The sequence below is a fragment of the Artemia franciscana genome, chromosome 7 (assembly GCF_032884065.1).
Source record: "Artemia franciscana chromosome 7, ASM3288406v1, whole genome shotgun sequence".
In the NCBI taxonomy this organism is placed as follows: Eukaryota; Metazoa; Arthropoda; class Branchiopoda; order Anostraca; family Artemiidae; genus Artemia; species Artemia franciscana.
The window spans coordinates 25,820,138-25,842,576 of NC_088869.1; the positions used below are offsets into that span (position 1 = coordinate 25,820,138).

The 22,439-nt window shown below is 34.9% G+C and overlaps 1 protein-coding gene across 3 annotated transcripts in view; it reads left to right on the forward strand.

Annotated features, from left to right (window-relative positions):
• Positions 1 to 22,439, forward strand: part of LOC136028616 (paired mesoderm homeobox protein 2-like) — a 66,909-nt gene that overhangs the window by 18,460 nt on the left and 26,010 nt on the right. For 2 of the 3 annotated variants that reach the window (XM_065706448.1, XM_065706447.1), the window contains exon 2: positions 2,163 to 2,332. In XM_065706448.1, coding sequence (XP_065562520.1) covers positions 2,163 to 2,332 — 170 coding nt within the window. Of the gene's footprint in view, positions 1 to 711; positions 817 to 2,162; positions 2,333 to 22,439 lie in introns of those variants that run through there. The other variant, XM_065706449.1, reaches the window with a different exon arrangement.

Consider the following 22,439-nt stretch of genomic DNA (forward strand, 5'->3'; position numbering starts at 1 on the left):
TTCTCTTGGTTTGTATACAAGTCTGCTTGTATACCCAGTCTTACTTGAAGGATTCTCTCCTCTCATAAATTACTTTCTTTTGGGAAATTTCTTTGGAGAAACTATAAAATAAAATAAAAAAAATGTTGGTTTTTCTGCTCACTCAATATAAACCTTGTAATACTAAGTTAAGTTTCCTAGCTCTTTAGTCCGTAGTTCAAAAATATAAATATCCTCTGTACATGAAAGATGAACGCTAGCAATATCTCTGAGCGTCAAATCCATATGTAATGTGATCAATACGATGAAACAGCTCGGACGAACTGTTTGACAGTTTTTTATACCTTCAAGACAATGCAAATCAAATATTGATGTCAGCAACTTTAATGCCCAACACTTTCTTCAAGTAAGAGAAGAATATCTATAACGCACCTTGTAAATAAATGGACATTTTGTATTAGAAAACTCAATGAAATACAGGAGACAACAGAAAACTAGTCGATCTGGTGAGCTAAATTTTATAACACTTAACAAATCATGACTTGGCAAATACTGTGGCTTAACTTCTTTTGAATGCCGCCGTCTATTTGGACAAATATATCATGTTTCATCCTAACAAAGCTGCAAAGAAACTATTATCTATGTAATTCAACCAATTTATGGCACTCTCGCATTTCTTACACACCTTATCTATTCTTCGCCCCAAAGACAGTTTTAAGTTTACAGCTCAAGTGCCAATCCAACTCGATAAGGATCGGATTTTGATTACTTCAGACAATTTAGCAATGGCCTTTCCTTTATCTAACCGTATTGGTGTTGTCGCAATCGATCGTCCAGGTTGTCGATTTTCATATCTTATCACGTTTGATAGTTCGGGTGGTGGCTCCAAAGAATCATCATTTATAGTAACTGCAACTACAGATTTTAATTTTTGTGCCTTCCAACAGATATTATATTATGTAAATAATTGATGTGACGGAAACTCAATAATCTTATTTATGCTATACATGGTATCATATATACTTATATGATGTCATACATGCTGTCATAAGCAATGCTTATATGATATACTAACATAGTACATGATGTCATTTGCAAAAAAAAACAAAATTAAGGCTCTGAATTTTTGACCTATCTAGATTGTTTTTTTTTATGCGAGAATATCCCAAGGTACCAGTTAAGGGCAATCATTAGAATAATGAGGTATAGATCTGAATACAGATTGTTTTTCCCATGGACAATTGCATGTTCAAGAGTCAGTAAACCTGACAATCTATTTATATGCACAGACAATGGGACAGCCAAGAATGTTGTACATTCGCAAGTTTTACGTAGTTAAAAATATTGCGAATATACAACATTCTTGGCTGTCCCATGGTCTATGCAAATAAATAGATTGTCAGGTTTACCGACTCTTGAACATGCAACATATAATTGTCCATGGGAAAAACAATCTGTATTCAGATCTATTCCTCATTATTCTAATAATTGCCCTTGAGCCTTGTTGATGGTGATTGCTAATCGAACATTCCCTGTGTCCCCGTCGTCATTTATATATCCCCCTGTGCCCCCCCGGCATCCCCGTTGTAGTTGTTTCCCTGTGTCCCAGTCGTCATTTGTGTCCCGGTGTCCTAGTCTGTAATTTCTCTTTGAGTGTCGCGGTCATCATTTATATTCCCTGTGTCCCGGTGTCCCGGTTGTCATTTTGTCCCGGTCGTCATTTGTGTCCCGATGTCCCGGTCTGTAATTTCTCTTTGAGTGTCCTGGTCGTCATTTATATTCCCTGTGTCCCGGTCTTCATTTGTGTCCCGGTGCTTTGTTGATGGTGATTGCTAATCGAACAATCCTTGTGTCCCGGTCGCTTTCTCCTTGAGTGTCCCGGTCGTCATTTATATTCCCTATGTCCCGGTGTCCCAGTCGTCATTTGTGTCCCGATGTCCCGGTGTGTAATTTCGTCAATCAACAAACATGACGTCAGTCGACACACAAACATGACATCACTCGACACACACACACACACACACAGACAACTTATTTTTATATATATAGATATATATATATATGCTCTGTATCATCCTCCTTTCACAGATCTGTCTCATTCTCTCATCTCCTCTTTTCCTCTTTTTTTACACCCTAGCCCTGAAATTTTCTTTAACTTAATTCACTATTTTGTATTTACCCAGATGAATGTAATGCAGACAAGGAAAGGAAAAAGCCAAGACGAAATCGAACTACTTTTACGACCGCTCAACTTTCCGCTTTGGAAAGAATCTTTGAAAAAACTCACTACCCAGACGCTTTCGTCAGAGAAGATCTAGCCAAAAAAGTTAGCTTATCAGAAGCCAGAGTACAGGTAATATTCTTTTTTTCTTTTTATCATTAATAGGCTTTTACGTTATTCATATTGTAATTCAGAGAATCATTTATATACATCGAATCTCTTTTCTGCGAGATAATACAGCGACCTGTGAATCTCTTACAGGAAAACTAAGATAAAATTGAATCGGTTGAGTGACCGGTCTCTGTCAAAACCCACTACTACATTTTCTGTGATGTTTCGCAGATAGTTTCTTTAAATTCCATTCTAATACTGAGCGAATTGAGAAGAAACGAAGAAGTGAGAAGAACGGCCCAGTAAAGAGCTGAATTGCTATTGAAGTGTTTTCAAGACACCGTACCATCAAATAGAGGTAATATAGGGGGGATATTTGGAGATTATTTTGAATAAGCTATGAATATAGTTGTGAATAAATCTTATTGATAAATGTAAGATTTTTTTAACTGGAATCACGTGACCTCCTTTTCCTCGATAGTTGTGAGCTGGCAGTTTAAGCCTATCTAAGTGAAACTCACAAGAGACTGTCCTTTAAATTCCTTTTAGAGCCTATTCTTAGAAAACTATAGTAAATTGCAGTCATTAACAAATTGAATTGATATACTAAATAAGTGATATTTCAGAATGGGAGGGATAATATTAAATTAAAAATTGCACTATTACAATCGCCAAGGTCGACAACTCGATACAGGAGAACAACAACTCGATACAGCACTGACGTGTCACTTTTTCTTTGCTTTTTCTCCACTGCTAGCGTGGTACTGGCACATTAGAAAGCTGTTTATGGTATCATATGAAAGATACTTTTTATGAATTCGTACTTTTTATAAAACTTACTTTATAACGCTATCACAAAGTTCAGTGTGGCACACGAAATGACACTTTTTGTGCCATTTCGGGAGTAAAAAGGATGGTAAGTAGAAAAGGTTCTAAGAACTGCTGGTACCAATAAATCCCCCTCCTTTTGTCTTCTCCTGTTAGTCCCCTTAATCGTAGTTGCAGCAGTAGCTGCAACCTAGTAAATAGTGAACTACTGTTCTATTGTAACCGATAGCTTAAATCTATAGAAATTTCTAAAAAAAAGCCTTAAACTCCTGACGAAGGCGTTAGATTGAAATGAAATGAACACCACTGGAAATGGTCTTCCAGGTTCCTTATCTCAAGTATGGTTTCTGATTTCTCAAAATCAGGAACCATACTAATTGATTAGGTCATATTTTCTCATTTGGAATTTTTGATGGTTAGTAGAAAAGGTTCTAAGAACTGCTGGTACCAATGAATCCCCCTCCTGTTTTCTTCTCCTGTTAGTCCCCTTAATCATAGTTGCAGCAGTAGCTGCAACCTAGTAAATAGTGAACTACTGTTCTATTGTAACCGATAGCTTAAATCTATAGAAATTTCTAAAAAAAAGCCTTAAACTCCCAACGAAGGCGTTAGATTGAAATGAAATGAACACCACTGGAAATGGTCTTCCATGTTCCTTATCTCAAGTATGGTTTCTGATTTCTCAAAATCAGGAACCATACTAATTGATTAGGTCATATTTTCTCATTTGGAATTTTTGATGGTTAGTAGAAAAGGTTCTAAGAACTGCTGGTACCAATAAATCCCCCTCCTGTTTTCTTCTCCTGTTAGTCCCCTTAATCATAGTTGCAGCAGTAGCTGCAACCTAGTAAATAGTGAACTACTGTCTATTGTAACCGATAGCTTAAATCTATAGAAATTTCGAAAAAAAAAGCCTTAAACTCCCGACGAAGGCGTTGGATTGAAATGAAATGGAAACACCACTGGAAACTACATGGTCAAAACCCAGGTTTGGAAGAATTAGAGCCCTCCCCCCTTCGTTTAAAATCCAATTTTTATGCATATGTACATCTTATAGGTTCGACTTAATAACACCATCACAAAACGCCACATTGCATCCAAAGAGTTCATTTTGGGTGCCATTACTTGAGAAGAAAAGCTGATAAGCATGGGAATGGTGCTATTACAATCCCTGTGTAGATATCCTTATGTATGAGGTTTGAATCGCTTCCTCTCGTATAGTCTCCCTCCAAGTCCTCTTAGTATTTTTCGTATTTCGTCTCCCGACTAAAGATCTAGACTCAGGGACGGATCTACAGTAAAGTCTTGGGGGATCCAATTTGACAAGGGTGGAGCAAAATCTTAAGGGGGGGGCCCGATGTGACTAAGATGCAAATAATTGACCGAATTGAAAATTTTATTCTAAAAAAAGAATGAAAAAAGTAGGGAAAGAGGGCACCAGAAATAATCTTGGGAGGATAGGACTCCTCCCCCCGGATCTGCCAATCTGCGCAGATCTAGAGCAGATCTTGGGAGGATCCAATGTGACAATGGCGCCAATGAGCAAAATCTTGGGGGGAGGGGCAATGTGACAAGGGCACTAATGAGAAATATCTTGGGGGAGAAAAATGTGACAAAGATTCCAATAATCGGACAAATAGGGGGAGGGGGCAGGGTCTCCCAAGATTTTTCTGGTGCCCTCTTTTCCTTTTTTTCGATAAATTTACCAGTTTGGTCAATTATTGGCACCTTTGCCACATCCACCCCCAAGGTTTTGCTCTAGATTCACCCTTGTAGGCTACTTAGGTTTTAAGCTAGGAGAGTTGTGTCAACTCACGAAAATTTTAGGGGTACAAAATGTATTTTCAATTTCTAGAGGAAGCAAATTTGTTGTTTTTCAATTCTATCCAATGAAAATACCAAAAAGGGCCACTTTCAATGAATATACTCCAAGAAAAATTTTTATGTTTAAAATCTAGATGGGGGTAAGAAATTGGGAGGCACAGAAGGGGACCTTTGCAACACTGTAACACCGAAGAGAGGTGTTAAAAGGCTCAGTTCAAAATTGTTGATTATTTCTGCTTGTTTTTTGTTAATTTGTAGTTAAAAAGAGAATAAAAATCAACATCAAATGGTGATATAAACTTCAAAAGGTTTATTTTAAGTGAGAGTTCACGGATGTGAATTTAAATTTATATTTACTACCCTATTTTAGCTTTTAACTGAAATAAAAAAATTTCAACAAAACAAGTTTTTCACAGGAAATTAAAGAGCTCCATTGAGCAAAAAATGAGCAAAAATATTCAGATATTCTTCCAAGCGTAATAACTACCAAAAATCACTATCAATAAATAAATGAAACTCAAAACGAACAAAAATTACAATAAATAGCTGAGTCAAACTCAAAACGAGCAAAAATTAACTCGAATAGGGCTAATAACCCCCATGGCTTCTCTAAACCAGAATATAATTTGCACTTTACTGAAAAAAAAACCATGGATGGTCAGTTTAACTAACATATACTTGTATTTATTCCTTAAATTTTGTATATATTTTTATTTGTGAAAGTCAAAAAAGTGAAAATATTTAGAACAAATTTTATTTTAAAAATGCTGTTTTCCTACTTTAGTAATTAATAGAAAAATTCAGCTCAAAATAAGCAATGTATTCAGTGAAGTTCAAATTATGTACTGATCTTAAGAAGAAAGGGAGGGGGCATCAGCACACTCATCTTAGTTTCTGCTACTTTTGAACAAAACTTAGTTATGTATTATAATTTCTGTTTGCTTTGGGTTTCATTTATCTATTGATGGTAAATGTCGGTAATTTTACGCGTGGAAAATTATTTAACTTTATTTCTGTTCATTTTAGGTTAAATGTAGCTCTTTGCTTTTCTATGGAAAACTTCTGACTTGAATGATGCGTTTACCCTAATCACCTAGGCCAATTTGTGGATTCTTTTGAGCATTGAATAAATAAATAAAAAATTCAACTGAAAGTAAGAAGCAACATTAAAAATTCAAAACAGACAAATATTATTCAGTATATGAAGGGGTTACTCCCCTCATCGATACCTTGCTTTACCCGCTAAAGTTCATAGCACTTTAAACAAAGCTTCCTATTATAATTAAACAGCTCTAGTGCTCCAGGGGTCGTTCTTAAGAAATTGAGATAAGCAGTTAAAATTTAGCGTAAGGAGCAAGACATTGAGGAGGGTGGCAGCCCCTTCGTATACAGAATAGTTTCTCTCTGCTTTGAGTTTTAATGCTACTCCTTACTTTCACTCAAAAAACTTGTTTTTTATATAATGTCTGATCGTTTTCCAAATAATGCCCATTAATTTGGCTCACTCTTAGAAAAATCTCCTCCCCTCATATGAAAATCTTCCGTGGAAAGTTCCTCCCACAAACCCTCCCCCTCCCTCTCTGTAAAATTCACTCTGGCCAATTCCATCGTCGCTGACAATTTAATCTTTGCCCCCCTCCAAATTTCCTGCGGACGACTCAGCGTGAAAAATTATCCTTGTCAAACTTTTATTGGAAAAAGACTTTAATTTCCAGTCAATTTCTGGTCACTCCAGGAACCCCTCTGGGCAAATTTTATAACTTACAGCTCATTCCCGAGAGATGTGGGGGTCATGTTACCCCTAAAGGCACAGTTTTTGGATCTTTCAACTATTCTGAACAAGATGGCAGTCTCAAAATTTTGATAGAACAACTTAGGGGGAAATGGGCGGGAAGGGGGGGGGGGTTAGTTGCCCTTCAATCTTTTTGGTCACTTAAAAAGGGCACTAGAAATTTTAATCTCTGTTGGAATACATCCTCTCCCAATCTTCTGGGACTATCAGTTCAATACGATTATCCCTGGAAAAAACAATAACAACAACAATTGAATATGCATCCATGATCTTTCTCTGGCAAAAAAAATCTCAGAATTCTACATTTTTGTATATAGGAGCTTGAACATTCTACAGTAGGGTTCTCTGATACGCTGATTCTGATGGTGTGATTTTAGCTAAGATTCCTTGATTTATAGGAGGTGTTTCCCCCTTTTTTGAAAATTAGGCACATTTCCTAGGCTCTGAACTTTTTATGAGCAACACTAAACTCGATGAATCTTATATATTTGAAATCAGCATAGCGAGTCAATGCTTTTGATGCATCTATTGATATAAAAATTCCGTTTTTTAGAGTTTCTGTTACTATTGAGCCGAGTCAGTCCTTACTTACAGTTCGTTACTAAAACTGTTTGAAAGATTCAAGACATGCATACAACCTAATGGTTAAACTGGGCAAAATGGCGACATATTTTGCAACCGGTATGTCTGTTAACAAGATGTGAATTATCAAAGACACTGAAGACATAAATAAATAATATTTCCTTATTAAATACATAAAAGTGGGGAATTAAGTACTTTGAACCATAACTTAATTGTCTGCACTAATATTTAAAAAAAAACTATAAATGATGCCCCAGGGCTACATATCGTTTTAACCGGGATTGTCTTGATTTTAGACCCTTTCCCAACCAACATTTTTGGATTCCCTCATATCTAAGTGTATCTGCAGTGAACAATCCTACAATATATGGAATTTATCTATTTTAGCCTTATTTTTTCTCATGTGGTGACACACCGAGAGTTCAATTTTTGGTTTGAAAAATTGAATAAAATATAAAAAAATAAAAGATATAACGTAGATGCTCCGGGTCTCTATGTCTCCCTAGATGTATTTAAGGGATAGCTCCTTCTCCGTCCTAAATTATTGGATTCACCTGTATCCACGGGTCTCCGCAGTTATTAATTTTCTTCATAAATGTATCTATCTCACCTTCTTTTTTGTTCTTGCCCATATGGTGACATGGAGACAGTTCCAATTTTCGGGTTAATTAGCCCCCCCTTGAGTTTGACGAGACGATTTCCTTTTAGAAACCGCAATCGGGTTAGATATTTGAAGACTAGATCATCGCCATAATTAGTATCGGGTCAAGATTCGGGAGGGGACAACAGAGGATTAGGTCATTGCAAGAATTGAACAAACAGCAAGTTGAAATTAAGAAGGTACAGTCATGGGCGGATATGCAGACCGGGAACCCCCACGACTACAGGGAAGGTATATAATAGAAGGCACAAAAAGCTGACCGATATCAAACAGTTCGTGGTAACGAACTGTAGTAAGGAGTGACCCGGCTCAATAGTAACCAAAACTCTAAAAAATGGAATTTTGATACCAATACCTACATCAAAAGAATCGCATCTTAATACTGATTTTAAATATATAAGTTTCATCAAGTCTTTCATCATTTAGTCTTACCCATCAAAAGTTACGAGCCTGAGAAAATTTGCGTTATTTTAGAAAATAGGAGGAAATGCCCCCTAGAATCTTAGAATCTTAACGAAAATCACACCATCAGATTCAGCGTATCAGAGAACCCTACTATAGAAGTTTCAAGCTCCTATCTACAAAAATGTGGAATTTTGTATTTTTTGACAGAAGGCAGATCACGGATGCGAGTTTATTTGTTTTTTTTTGTTTTTGTTTTTTTACCCAGGGGTGATCGTATCGACCCAGTTGTCCTAGAACGTTGCAAGAGGGCTCATTCTAACGGAAATGAAAAGTTCTAGTGCCCTTTTTAAGTGACCAAAAAAAATGGAGGGCCCCTCCCACGCTAATTATTTTACCAAAGTCAACGGATCAAAATTCTGAGATAGTCATTTTATTCAGCGTAGTCGAAAAACCTTATAACTATGTCTTTGGGGACGACTTACTCCCCCACTTACTCCCCATTACATACATTCTAGAATAAAGGTGGACACGTTACGTGTCCTTGATTTCAAAACAATACTAGGATTAATTATTTATATAAACTGTGAGCTGCTCTAAACCTCCTCCCCTGGCGAATCAAAACACAATATGTTCATGATAGTTATCAAAAGGGTGTATTAGCAATATCGAAGTAACTGCTAAGGGTGTTTAGTTTAAACTCTTATGACATGGTGGGTGTTAAAGAATTATCGGAGGGCAACCCCCTCCCACCTCAACCTAACCCTTTTTACCCTACCCCCAGCAGCGATAGAAATACCTCAGGGCTATTTTGTTCAAAAGTCAGGGCATCCTCCCCCGGGAACGGCTTGCCCTCCCCCCTCCCTAGACACCAGGGCAAGGAATTTAAATTATGCAATTTGGCCTTTTTTGCATGCAAGACATATCTTTGGGAAAGAGGTGGAATGTTGAATCCTGGGTGTGCCCGAAAAGGCTAAGAGTATTTAGATGAGATTTTGGGGAATGTTGAAGGACATGTTGAGGCAAAACAAAAGACACTGTGTGCATCCAGGTTATCTTTGACATTCAGGAGCACTACTACTACAAATGCTACTGTGACTGCAAGTGCAGCTGCTTACGACTGCTGCGGCAGCTCCTAATATTACTTGTGACTATGTTAAAGAAATCAATTACTTGTAAGGAAAACAGTCAACGAATTTAAAACAAACCCACTCATTTATAAATATTTTCACTATATATATGTGTGTTATTATCCATAGCTGTATATTTCGTGCATATAAACTATTACAGATCCGCCATGACGCTTTTCAAACAATTTGTGGTAGTGGACGATGGGTAAGTAAGGAGCGACGCTGCTCAATAGTAACCAATATTCTAAAAACTTAATTTTGATAACTTTAAATATATCAAAATGATTGGTTGATTATGCAGATCTCAAATATATAAAATACATTAAGTTTAATGTTACCTAACAAAGGTTACGAGCTTGCGAAAATTTGTCTCATTTTCGAAAACGGGGAAATCAAAGCATATTAATGAAAGTTACACCATCAGACTCAGCGTATCGGAAAACTCTGCAGTAAGGCTGTTAAGGTCCTATCTGAAAAAATGTGGAATTTTGTATTTTTGGCCAGGAGAAAGATCACGGATACGTGTTTATTATTTTTTTTCCAGGGGTGATCGTATAGACCTTATAGTCCTAGAATATTGGAAAGGGCTCATTCCCAAATGAGTAAAAAGGTTAGAGGACAACTATCCCCCCTTCCGTGCTCCTTTTTTCCTCGAAATCTTCTAATAAAAATTTTTCAAATTTTTTTTTTATAGAATTTATTAAAAAAAATTCTTTACATTTTCTTCAGTTTGCAGTCAATTGATATATACATTGTTTTATTTTATTTTAAGGGAAAATGCAAAAGGTTGACTTTAAGATTTATTAAAAGTCTGTTCAATCAAATTTAGAAAAATTAAAGATTTGAAGTTGGAAATATGTGAGGAAAATTCCTTGATTTTGATAATCGAAATATTTGAAAAATTGTAATTTTATTTTTATTTTTATAAGCATGGTTTTGTTCATAGAAATATTTTTACTGTAATGAATTTTTTGTTCTCTTCGATGTCTGTTAAATTTTGTTATGGAGAACAGTGTATTTCTTACTTAAGTGTAAGGACTTCGAATTCATTGGCCAACAAAATTGCAAGCGTGACTTAAGGTAGTGACATTTCAATTTGATTGTTCTATTAAAATTTTTATGAATGATGAGTTTGAATTTTTAAGAGATGAGTAAACAAAAGCTTCCATTTGAAACCATAAAAGAACTAAAAAAAAATATCTGAAGAAACCAACAATTCGGATCAATCCTGCAAGACCGATAATATGACAATTAAGGGGGATAATTCCCCCCTCCTTAATTTTCTACTCGTAACTGATTTTGTGTTGGTATAAAGAGCCCTTAAATAGAAAATTTTACTGTATTTGGAAGAGTATTCTCGATAAAATAATAAAAAATAAAAAAATTGGGGTAAATCTGTAAACTTTGGAATGTAAGTCTTAGAGCGCGACACATGCCATCTAACTTCAATGCAATGTGGGTCAGTTTTATCTTGTTATCTTTATCGGACTCTAAAGGCCTAAGGGGGGCACGGGCTTGTGGGGTTTTTAATGCTTCGTCCTTTGAAAAGGGTATCAGAAAAACTAGGTTTATAATACCAGAAAGTGGAACTCGACGATTCAAATATAGTAGAATGTGTTTCTAAGAACCTTGGAAACCATTTATATAGGATTTCTGAAGTGCTTTAGGTACTCTCGTGCAGTATTTCTCGAAAGTTCTTCTCTTGTTTTTGTTTTCAAAACAAGTACATAAACTTTATGGAATAAATGAAAAGTTTATAGTAAAGACACTCTTCTTCTATCTCCTCCCACGGGAACCCTTACCTCTGAGCAATTCGGCTACACGCTTACCAGTACACGCATACCAATATTAGATGATCAAACAGTTCGTGGTAACGAACTGTAGTAAGGAACGACCCGGCTCAATAATAACCGAAACTATAAAAAATGGAATTTTGATATCCTTAATTACATCAAAAAATCGCATTTTAATGCTAATTTTAAACAAATATGTTTTCATCAAGATTAGGCTTACCCATCAAAAGTTACGAGCCTGAGAAAATTTGCCTCATTTTAGAAAATAGGGAGAAACACCCCCTAAAAGTCATACAATCTTAACGAAAATCACAATCACATTCAGCGTATCAGAAAATCTCATTGTAGAAGTTTCAAGCTCTTATCTACAAAAATGGGGAATTTTGCATTTTTTGCCAGAAGACAGATCACGGATGGGTGGTTTTTTTTTTCCAGGAGTGATCGTATCAACTCACTGATCCTAGAATTTCGTGAGAGGGTTCATTCCAATGGAAATTACTAGTGCCCTTTTTAAGTGTCCAAAAAGCTGGAGGGCACCTAGGCCCCCTCCCACGCTCATTTTTTCCCCAAAAATCACCGGATCATAATTCTGAGATAGTCATTTCATTCACCACAGTCGAATAACCTAATAACTATGTCTTTGGGGACGACTTACTCCCCCGCAGTCCCCGTGGGAGGGGCTGCAAGTTACAAACTATTACCTGTGTCTACATATAGTAATGGTTACTGGGAAGTGTACAGACGTTTTCAAGGGGATTTTTTTAGTTTAGGGGGGAGAGTTGAGGGGGAGGGGTACGTGGCAGGATATTTCCATGCAGGAACTTCTCATGGGGGAAAAGAATTTAAATGAAGGGGGTGCAGGGTTTTCTAGCATTATTTGAAAAAACAATGAAAAAATAAATATGAAAAGTTTTTTCTACTGAAAGTAAGGAGCACCATCAAAACTTAAAACGAAAAAAATTATTACGCATATGAGGGGTTTACCTCCTCGAAATACCTCACTCTTTACGCTAAAGTATTTTAAGTAATTTCAACTATCTATTCTACGGCCTTTGTGATTCAGAGGTCATTCTTAAGGAATTGGGACAAAATTTAAGCTTTAGTGTAAAGAGCGAGGTATCGACGAGGGGTGAACCCCTTCATGTACGCAATAAAAACATACGAATATATAAGATCGCTACTTAAGTTAATTAGTAAGTTACGCATATTTATATTTTTTACTAATGAAAATTTTTGTAAAAAATTAAAGGTTCTAGTTGCCTTTTTATGTAATCAAAAAATTGGAGGGCAACTAAGCCTCCTCCCTCGCTCCTTTTTTCTCAAAATCTTTCGATTAAAACTATGAGAAAGCCATTTAGGCAAAAAAAGTAATATGCAAATTTCGTTTTAATTATTTATGTGTGGAGACCCAAGATCAGAACATGCATTAATTCAAAACGTCCAGGAATTAAATAAAAAAATAAGTTTTTTAAATGAAAGTAAGGAGCAACATTAAAACTTAAAACAAACAGAAATTACTCCGTATGTGCAAGGGGCTTTTCCTCCGCAACCTCTCGCTCTTAACACTAATTTTTTTTATTGTTTTATAAAGTAGAGTTGTGAGAAAGAGTCAAACTTTAGCGTAAAGAGCGGGGCGTTGAGAAGGGAACAGTCGCTTTAATATACGGAGTAATTTCTGTTCGTTTTAAGTTTTAATGCTGCTCCTTACTTTCATTTAAAAAAACTCGTTTTTTTTATTTAATTATCAATATAAACCAAGACATCACCAGAAAGGAGTAGTAAAAGGTTTACAATCGTAATCTGCAATATCTAAATGGCTGAGGGCAGTAAGTTGAAACTTTCAGGGCTTGTTGAGGGGGATCGAATGTTGGTTGGAGGGTGACCATCCCCCTCCCATGCTGTTTCAGCTACCCTCCCTTAAAGACATATTATCCAGTTTTTGAAACATCTGTCTTGTTCAAAATAGCCTAAGCTCCAATGGCTATGCCTTTGGGGATAACAAAATCCTCCACAGCCCCTGGGGTAAGGGCTGTAGGTTATCCAAGTTGCCCGTTTTTCATAAATAAGTTTCATTATCGGGTAAAGACAGTCATATTTGATCCTGAATCTCCAAAAAGGCTCAGGGTATTAAGGTGAAACCTTCAGAAAATGTTGAGGGGAACGTCAAACGAAATCAAAACAGACTATGTGCACGATGGTTGTCAAGAAGGTATTTTAGCGTCTGAAGCTGGGAAGCTAATTTTATAGTGTTTTGATAGCTTTAAATCGACTATTATTTCAAAATTTTCAACCAATAGCAACTTAGCCCTCTTTGAGTAAACTTTTAGTTTTGTATCACAAAATGGGATACAACGCTTCTTTCGCGTCAAATAATCTTTTTGGATACTTAAAAAGGGGATTTAAACTTTTTATTTCTGTTTGAATAATTCTTGGTCTGATTTTCTAGGACCATTGGGTTGATATGATAAGCTTCGTGAAAAAACAAAAACAAACACGCATTCGTAAAAGTACTTTTCAAAAAAAAATATTAAATTCCTAATTTTAAAGATGAAATCACTGCATCAAGGTTCTCTGATATGCTGAATTTTGCAATTTAATTTTCTTCAAGATCAAATGCCCTTTTGAGGGTGTTTTCCCGCTGCTTCAAAAATCAGCAAATTTTCTCAGGCTAATAGCTACTGATGGTTAACTTGAAACTTGATGAATTTTTTCTATATTTCAAATCATCATTAAAGCCCGATATTTTGAGTTTCAATAACTATTAGCCCCTTAAACAACTATTACTTTGAAAATCACGAAAATTAGCTATATAGGATTTTGTGAATAAAGGTGATTCCTCTACTATTGTTCCCCTTTTTCACATTTTGTACTTTTGTAAAAAAAGAAGTAAATTTCCATACGATACTTACTTACTTCTACTTAGTTCAGAAATGAAAGCTGGATGGTTGTTACTAAAGTTACTAGCAGTAACGAGACTTCATTTAGAATCTCAGTTGAGAATATTAAGAAAGAAGGACAAATCTAGGGCTATGATAATAGTGGCACAGTAGCCCCACCCCAATATTTTGAGTTTCAATGACTATCCGCCGTATAGCTCCTTTCTGACAGCTCGTTACCACTAACTGTTTGATCCTATACAAGTCAACAGAAGGATGAAACCGAAACTAGCAGAAAAACGAACACTTCCTACCATACCAGTTTGTTCCTTATAATTCAAATGTGGAAACCGGATGCTAACCCTCGCCTTGTCTGAAATAGTTTCTCTAAATTATAAGTTAAATTCTAATATTTGAAGCTTCGTTGGAAATAATTCCAAAACCCTTTCTGAACCAATTTCCAAAGACAATAAATTTCCAGCATTAGGGACCCATTTGCTTCGAAAAACATGTAATTAGAGCTTCACATCTGGAAACAAAACGAGACGGAGAGACTGTCTACAGTTAAAGGGTCGGATTACTTACAGATCGAATAAACCTAGTTACGTATACATGTGCACAAAAATGTGTGCGTTCATGCAAAAATTGCCATTCAACATTACGCATATGATGCGTACACGCGATGTCCATAAAAATCGTCCGCACGAATTCAAAATGCAATATTTTTATTTTTTCTAAAGTTTTTGAGGCCTATAAAACGCTAAATATCATCTTGGAATTGACACTCTAGTCTTTAGACAATTTTAGGGGGAAATGGTCCAGCTTTCTTCTGCAGTAATTGATGTTCGTTTTAAGTTTGAGTTTTCTGTTCATTAAATAAAAAAAACGAGTTTTATTTTAACTGCAAGTATGAAGCGACATTAAAACTTAAAACGAACAGAAATTATTCCGTATATGAAAGGGATGATCCCCTCCTCAACACCCCGCTCTTTTAGCTAAAGCTTGACTCTTTGTCACAGCTCTACTTTTTAAAACAATAAAAAAAACTTTAGCGTAAGAGCGAGGCGTTGAGGAGGGGAAAACTCCTTTCATATACGGTATAATTTCTGTTCGTTGTGAATTTTAATGTCTCTCCTTACTTGCAGTTAAAAAAAACTTGTTTTTTATTTAATTTCTGAACGTTTTTGCATTAATGCATGTTTTGATTTTGGCTCACCGCGCATGAATAATCAGAACAAAATTTGCATATTATTTTTTTTGGCTAAATAGCTTTTTCATAGTTTTGATCGGACGATATTGATAAAAAAATGGGTGGGGGAAGAGACCTAGTTGCCCTCTAGCTTTTAGTTACTTAAAAATGCAACTAGATTATTTTTATGAACGTTTTTGTTAGTAATAAACATACGTACCTTACGAATTAACTTACGGAACAAACCTCTGTATTAGTGTATTTTTGTTACGTATATAAGGGGTCACCCCCTCATTAATTCCTCTCTCTTTACATTAAAGCTTGGATTTCGTCCCAAATCCTTAAGAATGACCCCTGAATCACAAAGGCAGTAGAATAAATAGTTAAAAATACTAAAAATGCTTTAGCGTAAAGAGCAAGGTATTGAGGAGGAGACGAACCCCCTTATATACATAATATTTTATGTTCGTTTTAAGTTTTAATGCTGCTCATTACTTCTAGTTGAAAGTAAAATTTATTTTCCTATTGTTTTTTTTTAATAATGCTAAAAATACAAAATTCCACATTTTTGTAGATAGGACTTTGAAACTTCTAAATTCGGGTTCTCGGATACGCTGAATCTGATGGTGGGATTTTTGTTAAGATTCTGTGACTTTTAGGGGTTGTTTCCCCCCTATTTTGTAAAATAAGGCAAATTTTCTCAGGCTCGTAATATTTGATGGGTAAGACTAAACTTGATTAAACTTATATATTTAAAATCAGCATTAGAATGCAATTCTTTGATGTAACTATTTTTATCCAAATTCCATTCTTTAGAGTTTGGTTACTATTGAGCCGGGTCGCTCCTTACTACATTTCGTTACCACGAACTGTTTGATTTCTGATGGTTTTAGATTTCATTTAATCATCCAAAATAATTTCTGTTTGTTTAACTATGAATTATTATATGACTTTTTATCTTCTAGTTCAATTTTCAATTTGCCCGCACTTTAAAAAGTTCTTAGAAAATATATTTCTAAACTAGTTTATGAGGTTTTTATTTGACACAACACATTTTTTGTGCTATTTGTACGAATATTTGTAAAGTTTTTTTGTATTTTCTTTCCCCTTTTCAAAGTTTTTTTTCTGTCTTTTTTTTTCAGCTAAAATGTTGCATTGCGATTTAAAATTTAGGCAATTTTGGATTTTCAGCCAATATCATCGATCCTCTATATAGACGTGTCTCAAATCCGATTATAAGAATTGAAACTTTTCTTGTTCGTATGTTCGATTAAATTCATGTCTGGGTTATTTATTAGAAGATTCCTGTCTTTTTGTCTTAAAATAAAAATTATGGACATCAGGAATCAATGCAGCCGAATATTTTAACATAATTTTGTCTTTTATATGGTTCCTTTTTTACTGTTTATATTCCTAATATGCTTCAAGCCAATCTGCAAAAAAGAAATCAAACTTCTTGTGTCCGGAGTTAATTTTTCTTTCAAAATTTGTTGCTCTCATCTCCCTGTCGTCGAATGTGCACTAACGATAGAGAGGAATAGCAATAATTATGCCCTCTTAAGCTCGCTCTCTGAGTGGTAAAAAAAAAGAAAGAAAAACGATAGAAGCAAAAAATGTGACTGCCCTTCCTTCCACTTGCAGTCAGTATCCTGATCATATGCTTCTGTAGCTTCCACCTACAAAATGGGATCGGACTATACTACAAAGGATAAAGGATACCCTTACTACGGTCTACTAGCACGTAGATTGGCCGATTTGAACCAATTTGAGGATATTTAAAAAAAAACAAGAAAAAAACAACCTGTTTGGTCCGTTTTCCGTAGTCAATATGCTCAGTAAGCTACAAACCAATGGGAGCAAAAAACTCAAGCCTGTTTTCACGAACCAATAAAACAAATTATATCTGCCTATTCCATTGACAGATTATGCGTCCTTGTTTGCACGCTCTGTAAGTTTGTAGCTAGTCGGAGATAAGTTTTTTTGAAAATTCTTCAGTGATATGTGAATGCAAACTGTTTTTTTTTTTTTTTTTTTTTTAGTAGCCTACTTCATCTTTACTCGCAAGAACAGGGGAACCTTCCTTGGTCCGGTTGACATGTAAGTTTAAACCAATCAGAAGAAAAACAATTTTTTGACTAGTTTTCAGTATCAGGAACCTACGTAAACAGCCTAAATTTTTTCCAAAAGGCTTATCTTCCGTAAGAGCTGCCTGTCCATGTCTAAATCGCCTTGTAAAACTTATCACAATTAGAGACGAAATTCACTTTGAGTTCCTTTTGGAGTGTCATGAATTGCTTCATCCAAAATTAGTTTCAATTTTTCCTACATTGAGGTTTGCATGACCCAGTAACTTATACTTATTTAATTTTGCTCACAGCAGGATCAGGCATCTGAAATTCAGATGTTAAATAGGAATAATTCAACTATAAGCTCCCCAAAGTCATGGTGGCTGAGCTTGCAATCCCTTCACTGATCCCTCTCAAATTAAAGGACTAGAACCCCGGTCCTTGAAACGTGGGATTGTAAGTACAGCATGTCATCCTTTAGACACGGGTGGCTCCTGGGAGATTACACATATAATCTTCAAGCTGACCACGGATACAAAATACCTATGGCTAATTTAGAAATCCAAGAATCTTTTAATCTTTTGGCTTGGGATGAACAAGAACATTCCAAGTCCAGTAACTCCCTTTTTTCTGGGTTGATTGAATCCTGATTTCTATTTTTCACCAACACTAGAAGCCAATTAGAGTTAGACTTTTTAAGCTCAGAATGACAAAGCCATTGAAAGGTGTAATATGGCATGACAAACACCTATTTCAGATGCCATAATTATTACTTTTTCAACAGTGCAGCCAATGGGATGGTTGGCTAGGGGCACATTATGCAAGTAACTTGTCCATTAGCCTTTTTTAAAATGATTATGATTGGTCAAGAAGAATGGGCAATATGGTGCGGAAAATAGTAATTTTAATACTGACTTCGTAAAGAGTTTGTTTTACTGAGGCTAAAAGGGTAAGTAAACCCTCTCTAGAGAGGTCTTGTTCAGAAGAGTAATTGATGTAATAAAACTAGGCCTATTTTGCCTACCCGTAAAATCAGTCTTACTATCTTGCTCACCCGATGATACCAAGTGGCTGGAGAAAAAAAACGATGATTTTCAGTAGCTGTTGAAAGAATGATTATTAAAGTACGTAAGCAGCTGTAGTATGTCAGCTTATCTACTTTTATTAGTGTCAGAGTTGGTGCGGGTAAAAGCCAATTCATTGTGTCATTTACGAATAAAGGATAAGATTACAAGGCTGGTTATACCCTGTTTGACCATAAATGAGTGGATTTGTATATGAGGGGATTGTTTGGGATAAACAAAGTTCCAGATAAGCCATTCTTCATCTCTATTGTCCTTTGATGTTAGTAAATATAACCAATAAAAGGAAAACTAAAGACTAATCGAAAAGACTGTTCCAGTAAGTGTTTTTCTTTTTAGCTACTTTTTTTTAGGCAGCTACTTTTATTTCGAAATAAATGAGCTCTTTGGATTTAATTTTCATAAGACAAATGAGATAATTGGATTACATAGAGCCAGTATAAATGGGGGGCCAAGAAACTACCTTAAAGAGATGGAGGGGGCACGAGAAAGGTGAATATAGAGAAGACATAAAACGTAGAACATCCAAGTTTTTGCGCTTGGTTTTATCAATAGGAAATTTTGCAATAATATGAAATGACGAAACATTTATAATAAAGCCGTAAGTCTAATCGAAGAAACAAATCAATCAGCAACTAAGCCGACTGAATGTTGAAAAGCTTTATATTCTTCCCTGTGCATCCTTCATCCCCCTTCAGCCCTGTAGAGATCATCCAATTTCCCTTAGATTTACTTTTTCCTTTGGATCTGATTCGTCGAATTAACAGCTTCTTAGCTCTCAGAATAATCAAATTCTGTATACTCAAATAGTGAGGCCTGTTTTCATTCCCTTACTTGCGTGTCACATTATATGGAATACCATTCCTGATTCGGCTCGTGAATGTTACTCGTTCGGTACCTTCAAAGGACTTTTGAACCATTGGATGCCTGTCTAGTTTTTGCTGAGTGATCAAAATAAATTCTTGTAAACTGTTGAAATATTTTTCTTTCTCACTCTTTTTTCTCTCCCTCTCTCTCTCTCTATGTATTATTTACGAGTTGTGGTTTGAATTGTTTTTGTAATATTTCCCCTTCTTCACAGACCATAGATCCTTTGTGGGGATCAGTGCATTATATTTGAAGCACGATTTTTTTTTTTTTTTTTTTTTTTTTTTTTTTTTTTTTTTTTTTTTTTTTTTTTTTTTTAATCATAGCATGTTATCTTGCTATTAAGCACAGGTTTGAAACGTGGGCACTTAGAAGAATTAAGGAAGATATTGTTGTTATTTTTCAGAGGCACTGCCGACTCGTTTGAATTACTCTACTCGAGATTTTAAAACTGCTATCGAGAAACTGCTTAGGCTTTGTTGTTTGTCTTTTCTCTGTACCACTTTCTAAGAGCCTAGTACGCAACTACTATGGAGGAAATAGAAACGAAATATTTTTACTAGTTTTGAGTCTAATAATATCACAATACGAAATTTTCATTCGACGCCTTTTTTATGAAGTCCCTGGCTTGCGGAAGTAGAGAAGAAACATTGATGGAAAATTAGTTTCTATGACCTTATGGAAAATATGATATGTACTAGTTTCGACTTTAACAAAATCTTAAGCAGATGTCTTTCATTATGTGTTCGAAATAAAAATGCAAATTTCAACATTTTTGTAGGTAAGATCTTGAAACATCTACTGTAAAGTTCTTTGATAGGCTGAAACTGATTCGGGATTTTCATCAAGATGACGACTTTTTTGGGAAAGTTACCCGTGTTTTTCAAAAATCAAACAATTTTTTAGGCTCGTAACTTTTGATGGGTGACACTAAACTTAATAAATTTTATACATCTGGAGTCAGTATAAAGATACAATCATATTGATATACCTATTATAAAAATTCCGTTTTTAGATTGTCGATTTCTATTGGGCCCAGTCACTCTTGACTTACAGTTCCTTACCACCAGTTGTTTGAATTTGCTCTCTATAAAGAGCGGAATATAGCCTAACCCTTAATTGAGCCTAAATTCAGAAGCTACTAGAAATAAGTATAAAACATACATTTTAAAACTTTGCTAATTTAAGAATAAGAAAAATTATTTTGCAATTTTGTAAAATGATCATTCTGAAAAAAAAAATGCACTTTGCGAACATACCCACACAAAAAATAGCTGTAGAGATTAAGCTGTTTCCAGTGAAGCAAAAGGGAGGCTTTAGCGTTACACGTTGGTCTCTGCAAGTAGGGCTGTCCTCTCTAAAAATATTCATGGACAGAAATAAGCCCTTTAAAAGAGACTATCTTTCAATTACAAACAAAGAGCTAAATGAAAATGTTAGATGAGCAGAAATTATTATTTCTGCAATTTTGTTTTTCTGTTGTAATTAATTATTTCCAACACTTAAATGACCCTAACAATGAAAATTGTTAATGCTAAATTGAAAAGTCGCTTAAAACAAAGCGAAACAATTATTTGGCCATAACCTATGGTAGAAAATGTAAAGTAACGTGTTTGTCCTTAAAAATTAGGGTAGCTCTTCTGGAAAGATTCAGAACTCAAATGCTAAAAAGAGGTTATATTTTAGTAAAGAGCGACATTAAAACATAATGTGTAAAAGCTAATACTACTGAAAGTTTGTTTCTTCTGAAATGGATTAATTATAAAACTTAATTAAACTTACATTTTTAAAGCTTTAAGCTTTAAAAAAACAAAACAAATTATTTTTCTAATATTCAATTATTACAGAAAAGATAAAATAACAAGCTGGTTTTCACAAATAAAGGAAGCTTTTCTGAAAAAATTTACAAATCAAATATTAAACAGAGGATATTTTTTTTTTAGTAAAGACCGACATTAAAACTTAGAACGTTGAAAAACTAATATTATTGACAGTTTAGTTCTGTTATATTGATCAATTATAAAACTTAATTAACCCTACATTTTTAAAACTTTGCGTCTTAAAAATCTAAACAAAATCCTTTTCTAATATTCAATTATTGTAGAAAACGTATACAATATCCATTATGTATAGGTAATGAGTAGTATTAGAACAGACATTAATTGATGCCCTCCCTTAGAAATTCCTTGGCTGTCAGACAAAGGTGATGGATTAAAGGACACGGTCTTAGAAAAACCGAGAGACAATAAACGGTTGAATTACCACCCATATCGACTTTTCGTAATGCAGGGAATGAAGACTCTCATTGCAAGATGGTTTCCTTCCCTTCTAATACTTTTTATTTTGTCCAAGTATATCTAAAAAATATGTAACTAATTATTAATTAACATATGAATTTTACTTACACTTTCACTTTTATTTTGAATTTCAGTTATTGCAACCTACCAATAGCTAAATAGTTAGCAAAAATAAAGTTTAGCCTACATTACCGCAGCAATTCCTAATCTTATTTACAATCTCAGACCTGGAGGGAAAAAGTTCTGGGTTTGAACTATTCCCCTTTGAAACAGGGAAAGTTGCGTAAAAACCAGCACTTATGTTATGAAAAATAAATTTAAATGACTGTTTGGTCGTTAGTCGGCCCCTCTGGTCCCCGGATAAAAGCCATGGGTATGATGACGCTGTTTATATATGCATTAGTTTAAATTTGTCATATTATGTTAAATGCTATCGTTGATTTTGAATTGCTACCCAGTAGATAATTTCAATATTTACTCAATGATTAAGCCACTTCTGCATTCAGCGTTTTGAATTTCAGGTATTTCAACCCACCAATAGCTAAATAGTTAGCATAAATAACGTTTAGCCTAAATTACCGCAGCAATTGCTAATCTTTTCTATAATTTCATTATAAACATAATATTTGGATATCAGTGATGACACTGTTTATATATGCATTAGTCTGAATTTTTCATATTATTATAAATGCTGTTGTTGAATTTGAACTGCTACCCAGTAGATAATTTCAATATTTAC